Below are 17,902 nucleotides of genomic sequence, written 5' to 3' on the forward strand. Positions count from 1 at the left end.
GGCTGTGTCTTTTGACAAGCGGGAGAGAAGAGCTTTAAACATCGGAGAGTGTAGAAGGATAGTTAGGAAGAGGGAGCTGTGAAGAAATTTAGACAGAGAGAACTTTTGAAGTGAGCCTTGGAGTTAGAGCATAGGAAAGGCAAAGGTTCCTGGAGCACTGTATATGTTAGGGTCAGTGAAGGAATGCATGTTTGCTCTGTGAGGCAGTCAGTGGGCTGTTCTCAGGGACACACTGTGTCAGTGTAAGGGCCAGTGTGAAGCCAGGAACTCACAGAAAACAAAAGTTAAAGTCTTGAGAGAAGACTGTTTGTCTAAACCAGCTAAGCCTCTGAAACGCATTACGCTTTTGTACCACTCTCATGAAGAGTTGATTTGTTCACCAAGTTTAAATAAACCTGTTCCTAATTTTATCTTTAAACTGGTGTCTGCCTCGGTCTGTCCTACACATTAGATCTCAGCCAACCTAAAGACAATTCAATTTTCAGTCCAGTCAGTGAGAGAAGCAGCAACCACAGAAGAACCAAGGGCTTGAACAAACTTTACCTATTTTCACATTCACACTTATGTCTTCCTCAGACATTGATTGAGGTGGTGGCGGCGAATCTACCTATTACATCGGTCTCTAACATCATTAATTCAGTTGGTCACTTAACAATATTACTGAGGTGGGATAAGAGAGTTTTTCCCCCTCGTTATAGTCATTTGTCTTGGTTAAATTAGTGTCCAGCTGAACGTTAACACCTTTACACTGTTGGGCAGTGGTGGGATTGCTTGTTTCCCCCTGCCCAAGATAACGTTGATCCTGTTACACTGGTGGCAGCGGTGGGATTGCTTGTCCCCCCTGCCCACGATAACATTGATCTTTATTATAACTCCTGACACGACAAAAAATATTATTATTATTATTATTATTATTATTATTATTACATGAGTGTAAGTGCGTTTTTCAAAAGAAAAATCAATGTACTAATTCTCTGTGTTGTCTCTTTTTTAAAAAAACACTTTTATTCAGATGTCAAAAACCTAGAGAACTTCCAGCTGGTGGAAGGAGTGCAAGAACAAGTGAACGCTGCTTTGCTGGACTATACAATGTGCAACTACCCGCAGCAGACAGACAAATTTGGCCAGCTTCTCCTGCGACTCCCGGAAATACGGGGCATCAGTATGCAAGCGGAAGAATACCTCTACTACAAACACCTGAACGGGGATGTGCCGTGTAATAACCTCCTCATTGAAATGCTGCATGCAAAGAGAGCATAAATTATATCCTTTTACACAGTTTTTGAGACAAGAAAAGGGGGGGAATTACTCTGAACTGCTCCAAGCAATACTAATTAAAAGAACTAGGTTGAAAGGAACTTAGCAAAAAAAACAAAGATTACAAAAATTAAAAAATGGTATAATAATCTAATACTTAATGGCAAATAAGTGATGTATCAGGGTATTTGTATTGCAAAACTGTGAATCAAACACTACAGAGGCTCCCCGAAGGACTTTGATCATCATCAGAGTGGAAGGAGGTTATGAACAGATGCAGATACCACTGACAATGTCCGATGAAATGAAACGGAACTGAACTCGTGATTCTTGTAAGTTAAAACATTGTCAGTTACCACTATGGAGAAATGTAGGATCAAATCTTATCTGTATTACTCAAAAGGGACTTATATGAGTTACATCCCTTCAGTGGCTACCAGGACTGAAAACTCCTCCAAAGGATGCAAAATGGCAGCCTTCCTTTGTCATCCTTCCAAGAACTGAATTCTTATTTCTCCAAAAAAGAAAGAAAAAAGAGTGACACCAATCTGTATTAAAGAACTGTCATTGGTCACTTTCATATTATGTATATCTAGTAGCATCACCAAAACAAACAAATAAAGGCTGGGTTGTTGGGTTTTGTTTTGCTTTTTTGTTCTCTTCTGGGGTTTTTAATTTTTTTTGGACTATCTGACTTGGGCCTTCAAATATCATTAATATCGGGGTGGGATCTGGCCATAGGTTTAGTGTGACATTCTAATGTGTCCAAAGTTTGGTTTTTTGCCATTGTGTTCATGTCATTCAGCCAGGCAGTATCCCTCTTTCAGCAAAGAAAGGAAGAATGGCTACAAGAATTGAAATTAAGCTGATCCAAAGCACCCATCAGTGGACCGTTTTTCCAATGCACTGACTCGGTCATTGCTGGAATGGCTTCTGAAAGCTTTTAGTGCCAAATAAGCTTGTGGATACTACTCAGTTTCTTGGGCATCATCTTGAACTAAATCAGTATTTCCTCATAGGGATGTCAAGTGGTTGCATTTCTTGACCTGCCATATTTGACCTGTAACCAAGCTAAAGAGAATTACTTGGATGTTGAAAGGTAATTTTATCCATATGACCTCAAATTATCCTCTGCTAACCTTCTGTTCTGTGACTTCTTCCACATCCTGTGAGTATCTGTATAGTAGGCTTGGGCGGTTTCATTCGTTAATTTCGTAATTCGTTATTAATTCGTATTTAAATTAGCTTACGATCCAATATTGAGCCATGCAGGAATAGTGTGAGGAGTAAATTAGATTCGAAACAATTTTTTCAATTTATTTCGTAATTATTTTGTTATTATTTTGTAATTATTTCGTAATTATTTTCGCATGTCTGGTGCAAGTTTTATAGTTGTTGTTTGTTTTCTCACACCAACAGTCAACAACAGAGGGAGAGGGAGGCTTCAGAAGTTCCCCCTGTCCCATTTGGAGTTTTTTTTTTTTTAGCATATTGTACAATCGCGTCCGCCATTAACGAATCGATTCGTAATTTTACGAAATTTCGTATATTTTGAAATTTTTAAAAGGAAAATTTCGGAATTATTAAAAAAAACGAAACGCAAGGGCCCCCTAAAAACAAAACGAGTTTAGAACCAAATTTTTCCGTGGTTACCCAAGCCTACTGTATAGACATAAAGGACAGAAAATATCTATCAAGTGAAGTTGATTTCTGAATTGGCACAGACGTATGCAGTACATCACCCGCAAAGTCAAACAAAAGACATTGATATGAGCTGATATGAGGATGGCATTTTGGGCAAATTGAGCTGTTCTTGGACAGCAGTTCTCATCATCCTGATCAGTATAGCCAGAAGTGAGTAACCATTGGAGTTACAATCCAAAAGTATAAAAAGTCCACTATTACTGTTTTAGGGCAAGTTCCCATGCTAATATGCACTGCCACACCTTTTTGTTGTCATGAGCTAACCAAGACCATCAAAAGCAACCTGAAACAAATAGGTTGTCATGAGGTTCTAACCATGACTTATTGAATTCAACTCAACCTATATTAAACCAAATTTGAACTCTGGCTATACCAAGATAGAGACCCAAGACTGGTCTGCTTCATACAGACCTTAGAACCAAGCAGACTTTCTGATAGTTTTAAGAGTAGTTATAAAACATTGTTTTAGTCTATTTTAAAAGAGCGTGACCAGAATTATGATGGGAAGTTATGACTGCATAACCACCATAGTTATTGCTCTATGTCAGTGGTTCTCAACCTGTGGGTCCCCAGATGTTTTGGCCTTCAACTCCCAGAAATCCTAACAGCTGGTAAACTGGCTGGGATTTCTGGGAGTTGTAGGTCAAAACACCTGGGGACCCACAGGTTGAGAACCACTGCTCTATGTCTTGATTTTCCCCAGTCACCATATATTGGGCAACAGTGATACTATTGATTGGAGTCTGTTCTCGTGTCACTCAGGAAGTGGCTGACTGATGTCTCCAACCCATCCATCAATAATATCTGGTGTTATAGGCTAAAGCAGGACCCATATCATATTTCCCCTCATGCAGGTGGAGAATAAGACCATCAGGCTGCTGCTTACCAATTGACAACAAAACAGATCCCAGTAAGTAGGTCTTTGGGCTAATTTCACAGTCTCTGTGTATCCCCTAAACAGGGGCGGTAAATCTATTACACAAAGTAAGCGGTCGCAGTACACTTTTTTTGCCAGGGGCGCAGAGGCGCCTCTATAAATGTCCCTCGACCACCACTTGAGGAGAGCCCCCTTGGCTCACAACAGCCCTAGCAGTCCGGAGGGAACCTCGGCTTCCTTGCGTCACTGCCGGGAGATCCTCTTCCCGAAGGGGCCGGGCCCTTGAGCCTCGCCTAGCCCCTCTTGTTCCTGCTCCATATCAATTATTGGTTGGGGGGGAGGCACCAAAATACTGTTTGCTTACCATTGAAAATTACCTAGGGCTGCCTCTGCCCCTAAACCAGGGGTCCTCAAACTTTTTAAACAGAGGGCCAGGTTGCAGTCCCTCAAACTGTTGGAGGGCTGGATTATAATTTGGGAAAAAATGAATGAATTCCTATGCACACTGCACTTATTTGTAGTGCAAAATAATACAATATATTAAAATGAACAATGTGAACAAATATAAACTTATTAGTATTTCAATGGGAAGTGTGGACCTGTTTTTGGCTGATGAGATGTGGTGTGCTTTCAAGTCATTTCAGACTTAGGTTGACCCTGATCGAGGGCTGGGTAAATGACCTTGGAGGGCCGTATCCGGCCCCCAGGCTGTACTTTGAGGACCCCTGCCCTAAACTAAGCGCTACATAGGGATTGCAAATACAAAAAAGTCAATTATTTAAATGTAGGTTTCTCATTCATAATTGCCCAACATGATTCTGGTCAGGTTTTTTCTTGATTTGTTCAAGCACAGAAGCCCTGGAAGACTCAGAGGTAACAAATGCATGCTAAAATTAAAATTTAAAATAAACAAAATGCTATGTCTTTATGTCTTCATTCTACCAGGGTCTGTGAGATTGATGAATCTGGCATTTAAAGGGTATATCCTTTTTCCTCCATCTCTACCTCTCGGACACATACATACCATGGTTTGGCTCAAGGGGGAAATACTCCCATTTTTGAAAATTTGACAACGTTCAGAGTTACATCTCAGCCGTGCAAGAGAAAAAAAATGCTATGCATTTTCTGATCACACATTCCCTATTGCCAATGTAACAGGCATCTTAGGAGCCCCCGGTGGCGCAGTGGGTTAAACCCCTGTGTCGGCAGGACTGAAGACTGACAGGTTGCAGGTTCGAATCCGGGGAGAGGCGGATGAGCTCCCTCTATCAGCTCCAGCTCCTCATGCGGGGACATGAGAGAAGCCTCCCACAAGGATGATAAAACATCAAAAATCATCCGGGCGTCCCCTGGGCAATGTCCTTGCAGACGGCCAATTCTCTCACAACAGGATGCTCCTGACACGACCAAAAAAATCTTTACTAGGCTTGGGCAATCCATGGTTCTAAATGGTTCTAAAATACTTACAAAACTAAAGTTCTGGTGGTGAAAATTTCAGAACTCTAACAAAATTTCAAAATTTAATTATTATTTCATTATTGGTGATTTTAATGACAGAACCAATTAGGAACTGCCATTTATTATGAAATTTTGAGAGTTTTTTTAGAGTTCTGAAATTTTCACCACCAGAACTTTAGTTTTGTAAGTACTTTAGAACCATTTAGAACCATGGATTGCCCAAGCCTAATCTTTACCCCAAGAGAAACCTCCTCCGTTCCCAGCACCTAAGATCCAAGTAGTTCAACTTTAACTAACTTCTGGGTCAAACTATAGGTAGCTAAAACTGTTAGACAAAAATGCTTTTAACCTATGCAAAAGAAAAAGAAATCGAAATATATAAGCTGATGAAGTCACGCTACCTGTTTAGTATTACTGCTACCTTGAAGAACAATCCATGTTTTAGACAGCCATTGGAATAAAAATAACATAATTTAAGGCAAACAATTCCAAAGCAAAAAAAAATAATCTTTTATTTGAGGACAGGAGTGTAACCCTGCCATGTCGACGCAGACCAAAGTCTGCTGCCGAACAAATATTGAAGAAGGACAAATAACAATCTCTTTATCCAAAATGAAGTTATCAGTATTATAAAATGTAGTGCCACGGTGATGAAAAGCTTTGCCTTATTTCAGAATTCTGAATGGTAACTGTACAGATGTGGATCAACACGTTTGGGGTGGGGGAAGTATTAATATTTTACATTTTTTTTCCGAAAAGAAAAAAAGATTGTCATGTTTACATTTGTTAGTTCCTAAGGAGGGCATGGGGAACTGTGATGATGTTGAAAAGCCGTGATTTCCTTAATGTTGCTTTCTGATTGGTAATTTGTTTTACCAGGACTTAATTACTGTATGTCGTGAGACACTAAAATCAAAAAAAGGGAATCTCATTTACACTTTAATTGTTTTGTTTTTAGTTTTCGATTATTGGCTGCACAATCATTTGTAGAAACTGTATAGATCCTCTGCTCCCTTCGCTTTGTTCGTCTTGGGTTTTGTTTTGTTTTCATGAAGATTGCTGGCTTTTAAATAGTTTATTTATATTGTATATCACCGTTTTCATTGTAGACAATTACGATGCTAATTTATTGTTCCTTGGTTTCATCTTTATATTAAAAAAATATAGCCAGAATAATAAAAAAAAGCCAAATATATGTGTTTATTACAGCATGTCTCCAAGTTATACTTCATAGTTCAGGGACATTCAAAGGTCTTTACAGTTTAAGATCATTTGCTTGTTAAATGTCTGTAAATCGTCATAATCCTAAATATAGTTTATTTAAAATCTATTGTAAATTTTGTGATTTGCACCTTCCATTGTTTCAAGTGAACCTGGGAAGGCGCCCTGTTCTGCGAACGTTCTTTTCTAAGCCGTGGACATTATATACCAAAGACAACATGTATTTCTTTTGTACAGAACTAAGTATTTTGTCACTATGTTAATTTGGTCCAATGTTGGTTTTACATGCGGATCAAAGCAAGTTGTATGTATTGTCGAAGGCTTTCATGGCTGGAATCACTCAGTTCTTGTGGGTTTTTTCGGGCTATATGGCCATGTTCTAGAGGCATTTCTCCTGACGTTTCGCCTGCATCTATGGCAAGCATCCTCAGAGGTAGTGAGGTCTGTTATAACTAGGAAAATGGGTTTATATATCTGTGGAATGACCAGGGTGGGACAAAGAACTCTTGTCTGCTGGAGCTAGGTGTGAATGTTTCAACTGACCACCTTGATTAGCATACAATGGGCTGACTCTAAAATTGCAACAGCACAACAACAGAGAGGAAGCAGGCAGGGACATCTAATCACCTCTCAACAAAAGATTGCTCCAGGCACAGTCAGCCCATTGTATGCTAATCAAGGTGGTCAGTTGAAACATTCACACCTAGCTCCAGCAGACAAGAGTACTTTGTCTCACCCTGGTCATTCCACAGATATATAAACCCATTTTCCTAGTTCCAACAGACCTCACTACCTCTGAGGATGCTTGCCATAGATGCAGGCGAAACGTCAGGAGAAATGCCTCTAGAACATGGCCATATAGCCCGAAAAAACCCACAAGAACCGAAAGCAAGTTGTGTTGTTGGAAGTGAGATGGAGAAAGAGTGAGCTTTTAGAAAGAGGTGTTTCCCTGATCAGTAATCGGCCCTGCTACCAATAGATTTGCTCAAAGGTGTAGTTGAGGATGAGAGTGTATTGTGCTTTGAAAATAGGGATTCTGCCCTTCCCAATAAATTCTTCTACCACCCAATTTTTTAAAATATAATACTGTGTCATTATCTGGGTGGAGATCAAAAGGGGGTGCTAGAGGGAGATGGATAGTCCATTTTACAAGGGAAGGAGGGTTTGAAGGAGTAAAACCTTTTCCTCCTGTTTTTCTGTTATTCCTCCCACCCATGTCACACTTGTGGAAACATCTGCCATGTATGAAACAGGAAGTGGAGAGAGGGAATAACCAACAAAAATGGGAAAAATTGCTTTCCCCCTTCAACTCCCTCCCCTCTTTCAACCCCCCTCTCCCCGTAAAATGGACTATCCTTCTCTATTTAGCACCCCATTTTGGCCTCCGCCTGGACAATGATACAGTGCCTTTTAAACATTTCAGTAACTTAAAATTTTAATTGAGCTTTTAGAAATACGCTTTAGACATCCAAAGAAAAAGGAGCTAACAAAGTCATCAAGGCTTTGCGTACACAACAAAAGCACGTGAACAATTTTCAGTGTCTCACTTTCTGCAAAGCTAGAAGTTTGAGATTAAAATCATAGAATCAAAGAGTTGGAAGAGACCTCATGGGCCATCCAGTCCAATCCCCTGCCAAGAAGCAGGAATATTGCATTCAAATCACCCCTGACAGATGGTCATCCAGCCTCTGTTTAAAAGCTTCCAAAGAAGGAGCCTCCACCACACTCTGGGGCAGAGAGTTCCACTGCTGAACGGCTCTCATAGTCAAGAAGGAAAATTTCATTGGGGACAGAATTCTTATTTGGGAGTGCAATGTCCTCACTCCCATAGAAACACAACTGCATTTACTCTTCCTTGACTGGAGAGGAGAAAGATATTCAGCTACTTCTAGGCTAAGATGAGAAGGAAAACTCTGTTATCCATCAAGAATTGCATTTCTCAAGAATAGCTCCAACCAAAGATGCATTAAAATGCATGCATTAGTGAAAGTTGCACACAAAGTGCATATATTAGTGAAAACATTGTTCAAACGTGAATTGCGAAAATTCATGTATTGAGGAAAAATTGATACAAAAACTGTATGGGTTTTCATGAATTTTTATTTAGATTTCTTTCTAAAATTGCATCACTTAGGATGCATGAAGCGGAAGAATGGGAAATTTCTCAAAGTAAAGGACAATGTCAACTCAAGAACTGAAAATCAAGCAACCAAGAGAAAACCAAATTGAGATTTTTTTTCATCTCTCTCCTGTGGTTTGTTCACACCACACAATTATAACACTGTATTGTCGAAGGCTTTCATGGCCGGAATCACTGGGTTGTTGTAGGTTTTTTCGGGCTATATGGCCATGGTCTAGAGACATTCTCTCCTGACGTTTTGCCTGCATCTATGGCAAGCATCCTCAGAGGTTGTGAGGTCTGTTGGAACTAGGAAAAAGGGTTTATATATCTGTGGAATGACCAGGGTGAGACAAAGGACTCTTGTCTGCTGGAGCTAGGTGTGAATGTTTCAACTGACCACCTTGATCAGCATATAATGGCCAGACTGTGCCTAGAGCAAACTTTTGTTGAGAGGTGATTAGATGTCATTGTTTGTTTCCTCTCTGTTGTTGTGCTGTTGTAATTTTAGAGTTTATTAATACCGGTAGCCAGATTTTGATCATTTTCATGGTTTCTTCCTTTCTGTTGAAATTGTCCACATGCTTGTGGATTTCAATGGCTTCTCTGTGTAGTCTGACATGGTGGTTGTGAGAGTGATCCAGCATTTCTGTGTTCTCAAATAAAATGCTGTGTCCAGGTTGGTTCATCAGGTGCTCTGCTATGGCTGATTTCTCTGGTTGAAGTAGTCTGCAGTGCCTTTCTCTAAACTCTAAAATTACAACAGCACAACAACAGAGAGGAAACAAACTAGGACATCTAATAACCTCTCAACAAAAGTTTGCTGTAGGCACTGTCAGGCCATTATATGCTAATCAGGATGATCAGTTGAAACATTCACACCTAGCTCCAGCAGACAAGAGACCTTTGTCTCACCCTGGTCATTCCACAGATATGTAAACCCCTTTTCCTACTTCCAACAGACCTCACTACTTCTGAGGATGCTTGCCATAAATGCAGGCAAAATATCAGGAGGGAATGCCTCTAGACCATGGCCATATAGCCCGAAAAAACCTACAACAACCCAATTATAACACTGCATCCCACTTTACCAGCTATGGAATCCTGGGTTTTGCAGTTTATGGAGGGAATTTATAATTTCTCAGATGGAGAACTCCATCACACTATAAATCCCAGGCATGGTTGTTAATGTGAAATCATAATACTTTAATGTAGAACTACAATTGTCATCAATACCCTAAAAGTACTAAACTGAGAAGCAGATAAAGCAGCATTGGTATCAGTCTTGAGACAATGGCTTGAGACAATAACTCAAAAATTTGCCATCTATAAAAGAGACGCTTAGTTCTACCATTTGCATTAGTAGCAATAATGGGGTTATCGGAGCCCCCAGTGGTGCAGTGGGTTAAAGCCCTGTGCTGGCAGGACTGAAGACCAACAGGTCGCAGGTTCGAATCCAGGGAGAGGTGGATGAGCTCCCTCTATCAGCTCCAGCTCCTCATGTGGAGACATGAGAGAAGCCTCCCACAAGGATGATAAAAACATTAACTCATCCAGGCGTCCCCTGGGCAACCTCCTTGCAAACGGCCAATTCTCTCACACAGGAGTCACTCCTGACACGAAAAAAAAAGAAATGAGGTTATCAAACAATAGGCAACTCTTCTATTTTTTTTCCGACACCATATCCCATTAGCTATGTCTTTGAAAATCTTTCACCCAATATATATGATAGTTTTATATAAGTTAGAAAACAAGTTAGCATCAGCAGCAATTAAAGGTAAATATGACATTCACCTGTCTACATTTTGTAAACCCCTTGACCTTTTTGTTCTTTCGAAACATTTCACTAAAAACAAAATAACTAGCAAAGCCAGGGGCGGCTCAACCATTACGCAAAGTAAGCATTCGCAGTATAGTTGGTTTTGCCCAGGGGCGCTCTTGAGGCACTCTTGGGGGAAAATAGACCTTGACATATGTGAGTTGTAGTTACTGGGATGTATAGTTCACCTACAATCAAAGAGCATTCTGAACTCCACCAAAGATGGAACTGAATCAAATATGGCACACAGAACTCCCATGACGAACAGAAAATATATATCAATGATTGGTTGGGGGGGGGGGCACCAAAATACTGTTTGCTTACCGTTGAAAATTACCTAGGGCCGCCTCTGAGCAAAGCACAGCTCTCTTTAGATAAAACCAATTCGTTAAGGTAAAGATGTTAAAGGCAAATAATCATGAGTAGAAATGGCAGGACATATAGTAGCCAATACCTGTGGATTCCTGAAATCCCTCCAGTTTTCCCAATTTGCAAAATGAATGTTAATTGCTAACCACTTTGTAATCAGACATTTACTTACAATTGCTTTATTGATGGCATATGAGTAAAAGCAGACTAAAACACAACGGTTTTGGCTTTGGCTGGTTTCTTATCGTTGTTCGGTGTTTGTAACCAGACAAACTGTAGTGTCTGAATATTTGTAATGACAACTATATTCTGCAGCTGCCTGGCTTTTGAATCCATGCGACTCTTTTAGAATGTGCAGTTACTTGTTAAAAGGTCTCTTACTGTATCTGTAAAGTTCATGTTGTTTCATGTCAGTTCTTGCCAGGAATTTTCTCAACACCAATGGATTTTTATTTCCAGTATTTCAATAAATATTGATATGGCCATTCCGATCATTTTAAAATTGTTTTTATGATAACTTCACTGTTTTTTAAAAATGTTGAAAACTTCAATAATGATTGATTCAATCCTTCGGATGAAAGCAGAAATAGTTTTGAAGCAGAGAAAGATATCTCAACTTAAATGTCTGAGTACATTTGTTCCGAAGTTTTACAACGAGGTTTAATACAGAAAAATCCTTATTTGAACTGGTGAGCTGCATGAGCAGAACAACAGAGTGTATCCGTAGTACAGAGTTGTAGCACTTTGATACCACATCAACAGTTAAGGCTGCATCACATGGAAACCTCATGTCAGGGCAACCAGTCAATTATATTACATTTCTAACAGAACAAAGCAAACAAACAGACAAAATACAAAATTTGTGAGTTTGGTAGTTGATTAAATGTCCTTTGACCAGTATCTGGCCACTTGGAGCGCCTCTGGTGTTGCTGCAAGAAGGTCCTCCATTGTACATGTGGCAGGGCCAGGCCCGTAGCCAGGATTTCGTTTCGGGGGGGGGGGGCTGAATTTTTTTCAGGGGGGTTTTGGGGGGGCTGAGTTTCGGGGGGGGGGGTGAGTCTGAGTGAAAGAGGGTCTACCCTAGCAAACCTTTTGTATCATTACCCCAATACCCCCATGCATATGGGATATATTGAGTATGGTGATAAGATCATGATATGAATAAACATAACAGTTTAAATAATGCACCAGTAAGGCCTTTTCGCGAACCACCATGAGAATTTCAGGGGGGGACTGAAGCCACTGAAGCCCCTCAAGCCCCCCCCCCCCCGGCTACATGCCTGGGCAGGGCTCAGGTTGCATTGCAGCAGATGGTCAGTGGTTTGCTCTTCTCCACACTCGCATATCGAGGATTCCACTTTGTAGCCCCATTTCCGAAGGTTGGCTCTGCATCTTGTGGTGCCAGAGTGCAGTTTGTTCAGCGCCTTCCAAGTCACCCAGTCCTCTGTGTGCCCAGGGGGAAGTCTCTCATTTGGTATCAGCCATTGGTTGAGGTTCTGGGTTTGAGCCTGCCACTTTTGGACTCTCGCTTGCTGGGGTATTCCAGCGAGTGTCTCTGTAGATCTTAGAAAACTATTTCTAGATTTAAGTCATTGACGTGCTGGCTGATACCCAAACAGGGGATGGGCTGGAGATGTCTCTGCCTTGGTCCTTTCATTATTGGCTGCTACTTCCTGGCGGATGTCAGGTGGTGCAATACCAGCTAAGCAGTGTAATTTCTCCAGTGGTGTAGGGCGCAGACACCCCATAATAATGCGGCATGTCTCATTAAGAGCCACATCCACTGTTTTGGTGTGGTGAGATGTGTTCCACACTGTTTTAGTGTGGTGAGATGTGTTCCACACTGTTTTAGTGTGGTGAGATGTGTTCCACACTGTTTTAGTGTGGTGAGATGTGTTCCTCACCTGGTTGCCCTGACACGACAAATAAAACATGGAAACCTGTTTTTTGCATGAGGTTGTTAGAATTTGATGCAAGCAAGAACCATAACAATGAAAGTGATATTAAACTGTTACAATTATTCCATGTGATTGCCTCACCCATTCATGCACTCATATATACACACACACACACTGAAGTGTCCATTCAACACATATACACCGTACATTGTATTTAGTCCCTAATGAGTACACAAGTACCACTGCATACAGATGATCCCAATCTGAATCCCTGGCTTTTCCCAGTGAAAAGGATTATGGGCCTGAAAAAATGGGACTATAGGAGACTTGGAGAGCCAAATTCATGTTATGACATTGCTCTATCTCATTGTGCATTTTGGCCAGGAACAACCCAAGAGACGCAGTATTAATGGCAACTCCTCCCAGTTTCCAAAGACAATAAGTACAGCATCCCAAAACCACAGTGGCATGGCTCATTTTTTTTTATTTACAGTATTTATATTCCACCCTTCTCACCCTGCAGGGGACTCAGAGCGGATTACAATGTACATATACATGGTAAATATTCAATGACATAGACGCACAACATATATAGACAGACACACAGAGGCTATTTAACATTCCAGCTTTTTTCATGAGGGTATTCTGGCCACCACGGGGTGCTGTCGCTTCACCGTCCATTTGTGACACTGGTGAAGTACTTCCTCATTCTTTGCATGCGTGCTGGAGATTTTTATGGCATCATAAATTAGCCTCCCCGCATAAGTGGTGCCTAAATTGACAGATGCAACTGTCTTTTGGGCTGCAAAGGTCGACAGCAAGCTACACAAATTGGTCAGAAGCTCACTCCGACCCTGGCTAGCTTCGAACTCATGACCTTTTAGTCAGTAGTGATCTTAATACAGCTGACTCCCAGCCAGCTGCGCCACAGTCCCGGTGCTATTTCCACCAGAGAACTTGGAGAGTCTGAGAGAGAAGATATTAATCAGATCCATGGATAATCACATTTGCAAAAGTGAAAACCTACAATGTGGAGGGCTGATGCCTCAAAAATTGGTTCAGTACCATGGATAGCATATTTGAAGAACCGTATATATTCAGGTGGTCTCTTGGTATCCAGGCCGTTAGTCGACATGTCAATTGGTTGTCTTTTGTTTGTGGATACCAAGAGACCACAAGCAGCCCTTGGGCAGACCTTGAATTCGATGAAATGAACCAATGGTTAAGCTATTTGGCCAGAACTTGGAAAGAAAAGCACAGGATCATATATTTTGACAAATGGTAGATTTGCGTGAAGCCCAAAGGAGTGGATCAGCAACAAATTGGATAAGATACGATATACTAATATATAAGTAGACCTTATGTATACGTTGACAGCAGGTTTGGGGCAATATTATAGATTTTGATATTACCCATGGACAAGTGGGGGGTCATTCCATGGAGGGCTGAAAGCACCATTACTGCCTCAGAGGATCTCCAGGAATGGACTAAGCTGTTGCCTTACACTATTCTACTCAAAGAGGAGATGGGTCCTTTTCGATAAGCAGGACTGAAGACTGACAGGTCGCAGGTTCGAATCCTGGGAGAGGTGGATGGGCTCCCTCTATCAGCTCCAGCTCCTCATGTGGGGACATGAGAGAAGCCTCCCACAAGAATGATAAAAACGATCAAAATCATCTGGGCATCCCCTGGGCAATGTCCTTGCAGACAGCCAATTCTCTCACACCAGAAGCGACTTGCAATTTCTCAAGTCGCTCCTGACACGACAAAAAAAATTGATAAATCTACCTAAGTTTTTAATTTATGTTTACTAAAAAATTTAGACCTTTACATGGATATATAGGGTAGATTCACTACAGCACTGATACGGCAAACTCCAGCCATTCCTGACAAGTTGTTTTTGCATCTAAAGCAGAATTGCCACCATAATTTGCTGGCTTTTCATGACACTCTCTCATTCAATGTCTAAGATGGCCACATCACTCTACCTAACATTAGGGCTAGCTCTGATTTTGTCCTGTCAAGATGAACCTCACTCACCAGCCTTGGACTTCAAGTTGGAAGGCATTTTATGTTGTTCATTCGTTCAGTCGTCTCCGACTCTTCGTTACCTCATGGACCAGCCCACGCCAGAGCTCCCTGTCGGCCGTCACCACCCCCAGTTCCTTCAAGGTCAGTCCAGTCACTTCAAGGATGTCATCCATCCATCTTGCCCTTGGTCGGCCCCTCTTCCTTTTACCTTCCACTTTCCCCAGCATAATTGTCTTCTCTAGGCTTTGCTGTCTTCTCATGATGTGGCCAAAGTACTTCAACTTTGTCTCTAGTATCCTTCCCTCCAATGAGCAGTCGGGCTTTATTTCCTGGAGGATGGACTGGTTGGATCTTCTCGCAGTCCAAGGCACTCTCAGAACTTTCCTCCAACACCACAGTTCAAAAGCATCGATCTTCCTTCGCTCATCCTTCCCTAAGGTCCAGCTCTCACATCCGTAGGTTACTACAGGGAATACCATGGCTTTGACTAGGCGGATCTTTGTTGTCAGTGTGATGTCTCTACTCTTTACGATTTTATCGAGACTGGACATTGCTCTCCTCCCAAGAAGTAAGTGTCTTCTGATTTCCTGGCCACAGTCTGCATCTGCAGTAATCTTTGCACCTAAAAATACAAAGTTTATCACGGCCTCCATATTTTCTCCCTCTATTTTCCAATTGTCAATCATTCTTGTTGCCATAATCTTGGGGTTTTTTTATGTTTATAAAAAGCAGCAAAAAAGGGAAGTGACAGTGTTAACAAAGCCTGAAAGGATGGTGATTTATTTGTTCATTCATTTGAAGGCGATGTTAATTTGTATTTGGCATACAATGCTTTGCTTGACCCAGTGTGTACAGATTATGGAAATAAAACACCACAATGTTGACGAAATGGTTAAATACGCTTCATTATTTCATCTGGACTTTGTGACTGAACCCACTTAAAATACTTAAGACTTATGCTATGAACACAATCAAACAGATCTTTTTCACTTATTGGTGAAAATATTGTTCATCTATATAAATAAAAATGTAATGTTAGTTTGTGGTATTCACAGAACTCAAAAACCACTGGACAAATTGCTGCCAAATTTGGACACAAGACACCCAACAACCCAATGTATGTCCTTCACTAAAAAAAATGATTTTCTCATTTGGGAGTTGTGGTTGTTGGGATTTATAGTTCACCTGCAATCCAAGACCATTCTGAACTCCACCAATGATGGAATTGAACCAAACGTGGCACACAGGACTCCCGTGACCAACAGAAAATGCTAGAAGGGTTTGGTGGGCATTGACCTTGAGTTTGGGAGTTGTAATTCACCTACATCCAGAGAGCACTGTGGATTGAAACAATGATGGATCTGGACCAAACTTTGCACAAATATTCCATATGCCCAAAAAGGAACACAGATGGAGTTTGGGGGAAATAGACCTTGATATTTGGGAGTTGTAGTTACTGGGATTTATAGTTCACCTGCAATAAAAGAGCATTGTGAACCCCACCAATGACAGAATTGGGGCAAACTTCCCATGCAGAACCCCCATACTTAAGGCCATCCAGTCCAACTCCCTTCCCAGGGCAAGAAAACATAATTAAAGCCCTCCTGACAAAGAGCCATCCAGCCATAGATATGTTGTTCATTCGTTCAGTCGTCTCTGACTCTTCGTGACCTCATGGACCAGCCCACGCCAGAGCTCCCTGTCGGCCGTTACCACCCCCAGCTCCCTCAAGGTCAGTCCAGTCACTTCAAGGATGCCATCCATCCATCTTGCCCTTGGTCGGCTCCTCTTCTTTTTGCCTTCCACTTTCCCCAGCATAATTGTCTTCTCTAGGCTTTCCTGTCTCCATAGATATAGATAGATATAATTCACACAGAGAGAGGTATAGTATCATAGATTTGAAAGGGACCCCTAAAGAAGGACAATTACATGTTGCATGCTCCGGAGTAGGGAAAACAGACAGTCTCCACATCAACACTGACAAAGAAACAACAAGAAATACTGCTTACCCAACAAGCATAAAGAAATTACAACACTTTGTCATTACTTTATTTCCCAGATCACCTGACTGGGCCACAGCAACGCGTGATGGGTACAGCTAGTTTTAAAATATATATATTAACCTTAAATTATTCTGGTTTTGTGTTATAGCCTTTTCCTAGCACACCCGCTCAGTGAAATAGTGCAACTATGCACTGATGTTGGCTATGATAGGCTGCAGTTGTAAAAAAACGGTTTCAAAGTATGGAAACAATTTGGAAGTCTTCACCTTCTTCACTATAAACAGAATGTCACCCTATCCAAGTTTGCTGAGCCCTTGATTTTACAAAATATAACTCTGATGAATGGTTGCATTGATACTGAAGCATCTGTTCAAGCAAGGCTGACCGGAGACTGCAGACTATCCTAGGTCAGCCTTCCTCCTGACTGGGGAGAATGGGAGCTGTAGTCTAGTACATATGGTAAGTTGGGGAATTGTGATCTACATTAAAATCTCTGACAGGCCTAGTTTCAGTTCTTATCTGGATTCCCATTTCCAACCCTTCATGTTCACTTGGTGGAGTTTTATAGTTGATATGTTGAGATTAACTTCACAATTCAGCAGCAGATCAGTTGCACAACTTCAGTGCTTTCCAGTAGCTTCTTCCTGCACAGTATTTTCAGTCAACTGCTTCCACAGCCTGAGGTCACTCTGGAACCTTTTACAGACACTTGAGCACATGCCCGGCCATTGTCAGTTTTACCATTGTCTTTCCCCCAGTCTAGAAGATATTACAAACTTACCACAGCACACAGTTATATCTTGTCTTTGCAGACAGGTTCTTTTAATTACATATAGCCTTCGACGAACAACATCACAGCACAAGGAGAAATATACACTGTACATGACTTCCTTATATACAATTCTATACAATCACACATAGCAATCTCTGATTGGTTCCCAACTCATTAACTTAACTCAGACCCAGGATTACATCATTCACAATCACCTGGACTAGGCCAGAACACATTCCCCAAATGATTCCCTATATACAGTTAATGCATGACTCAGCATTTTCAATAGAAGCCAATTAGCAGTGCATGACTCAACTATATTACATTACAATACATTGTAAAACCTGACATGATAATATTCTTACACTATTTCA

At 41.1% G+C, this 17,902-nt stretch overlaps 1 protein-coding gene across 2 annotated transcripts in view; it reads left to right on the forward strand.

The window, feature by feature from the left end:
• Positions 1 to 1,894, forward strand: part of NR5A2 (nuclear receptor subfamily 5 group A member 2) — a 196,357-nt gene extending 194,463 nt beyond the window's left edge. For both annotated transcript variants that reach the window (XM_060774569.2, XM_060774570.2), the window contains exon 7: positions 1,013 to 1,894. In XM_060774569.2, the coding sequence (XP_060630552.1) occupies positions 1,013 to 1,260 (248 nt within the window). In that variant the 3' untranslated portion in view covers positions 1,261 to 1,894. The remainder of the gene's footprint in view (positions 1 to 1,012) is intronic.
• The last annotated feature ends 16,008 nt before the right edge of the window (positions 1,895 to 17,902 follow it).

This window comes from Anolis sagrei, chromosome 4 (assembly GCF_037176765.1).
Source record: "Anolis sagrei isolate rAnoSag1 chromosome 4, rAnoSag1.mat, whole genome shotgun sequence".
Classification (NCBI taxonomy): Eukaryota; Metazoa; Chordata; class Lepidosauria; order Squamata; family Dactyloidae; genus Anolis; species Anolis sagrei.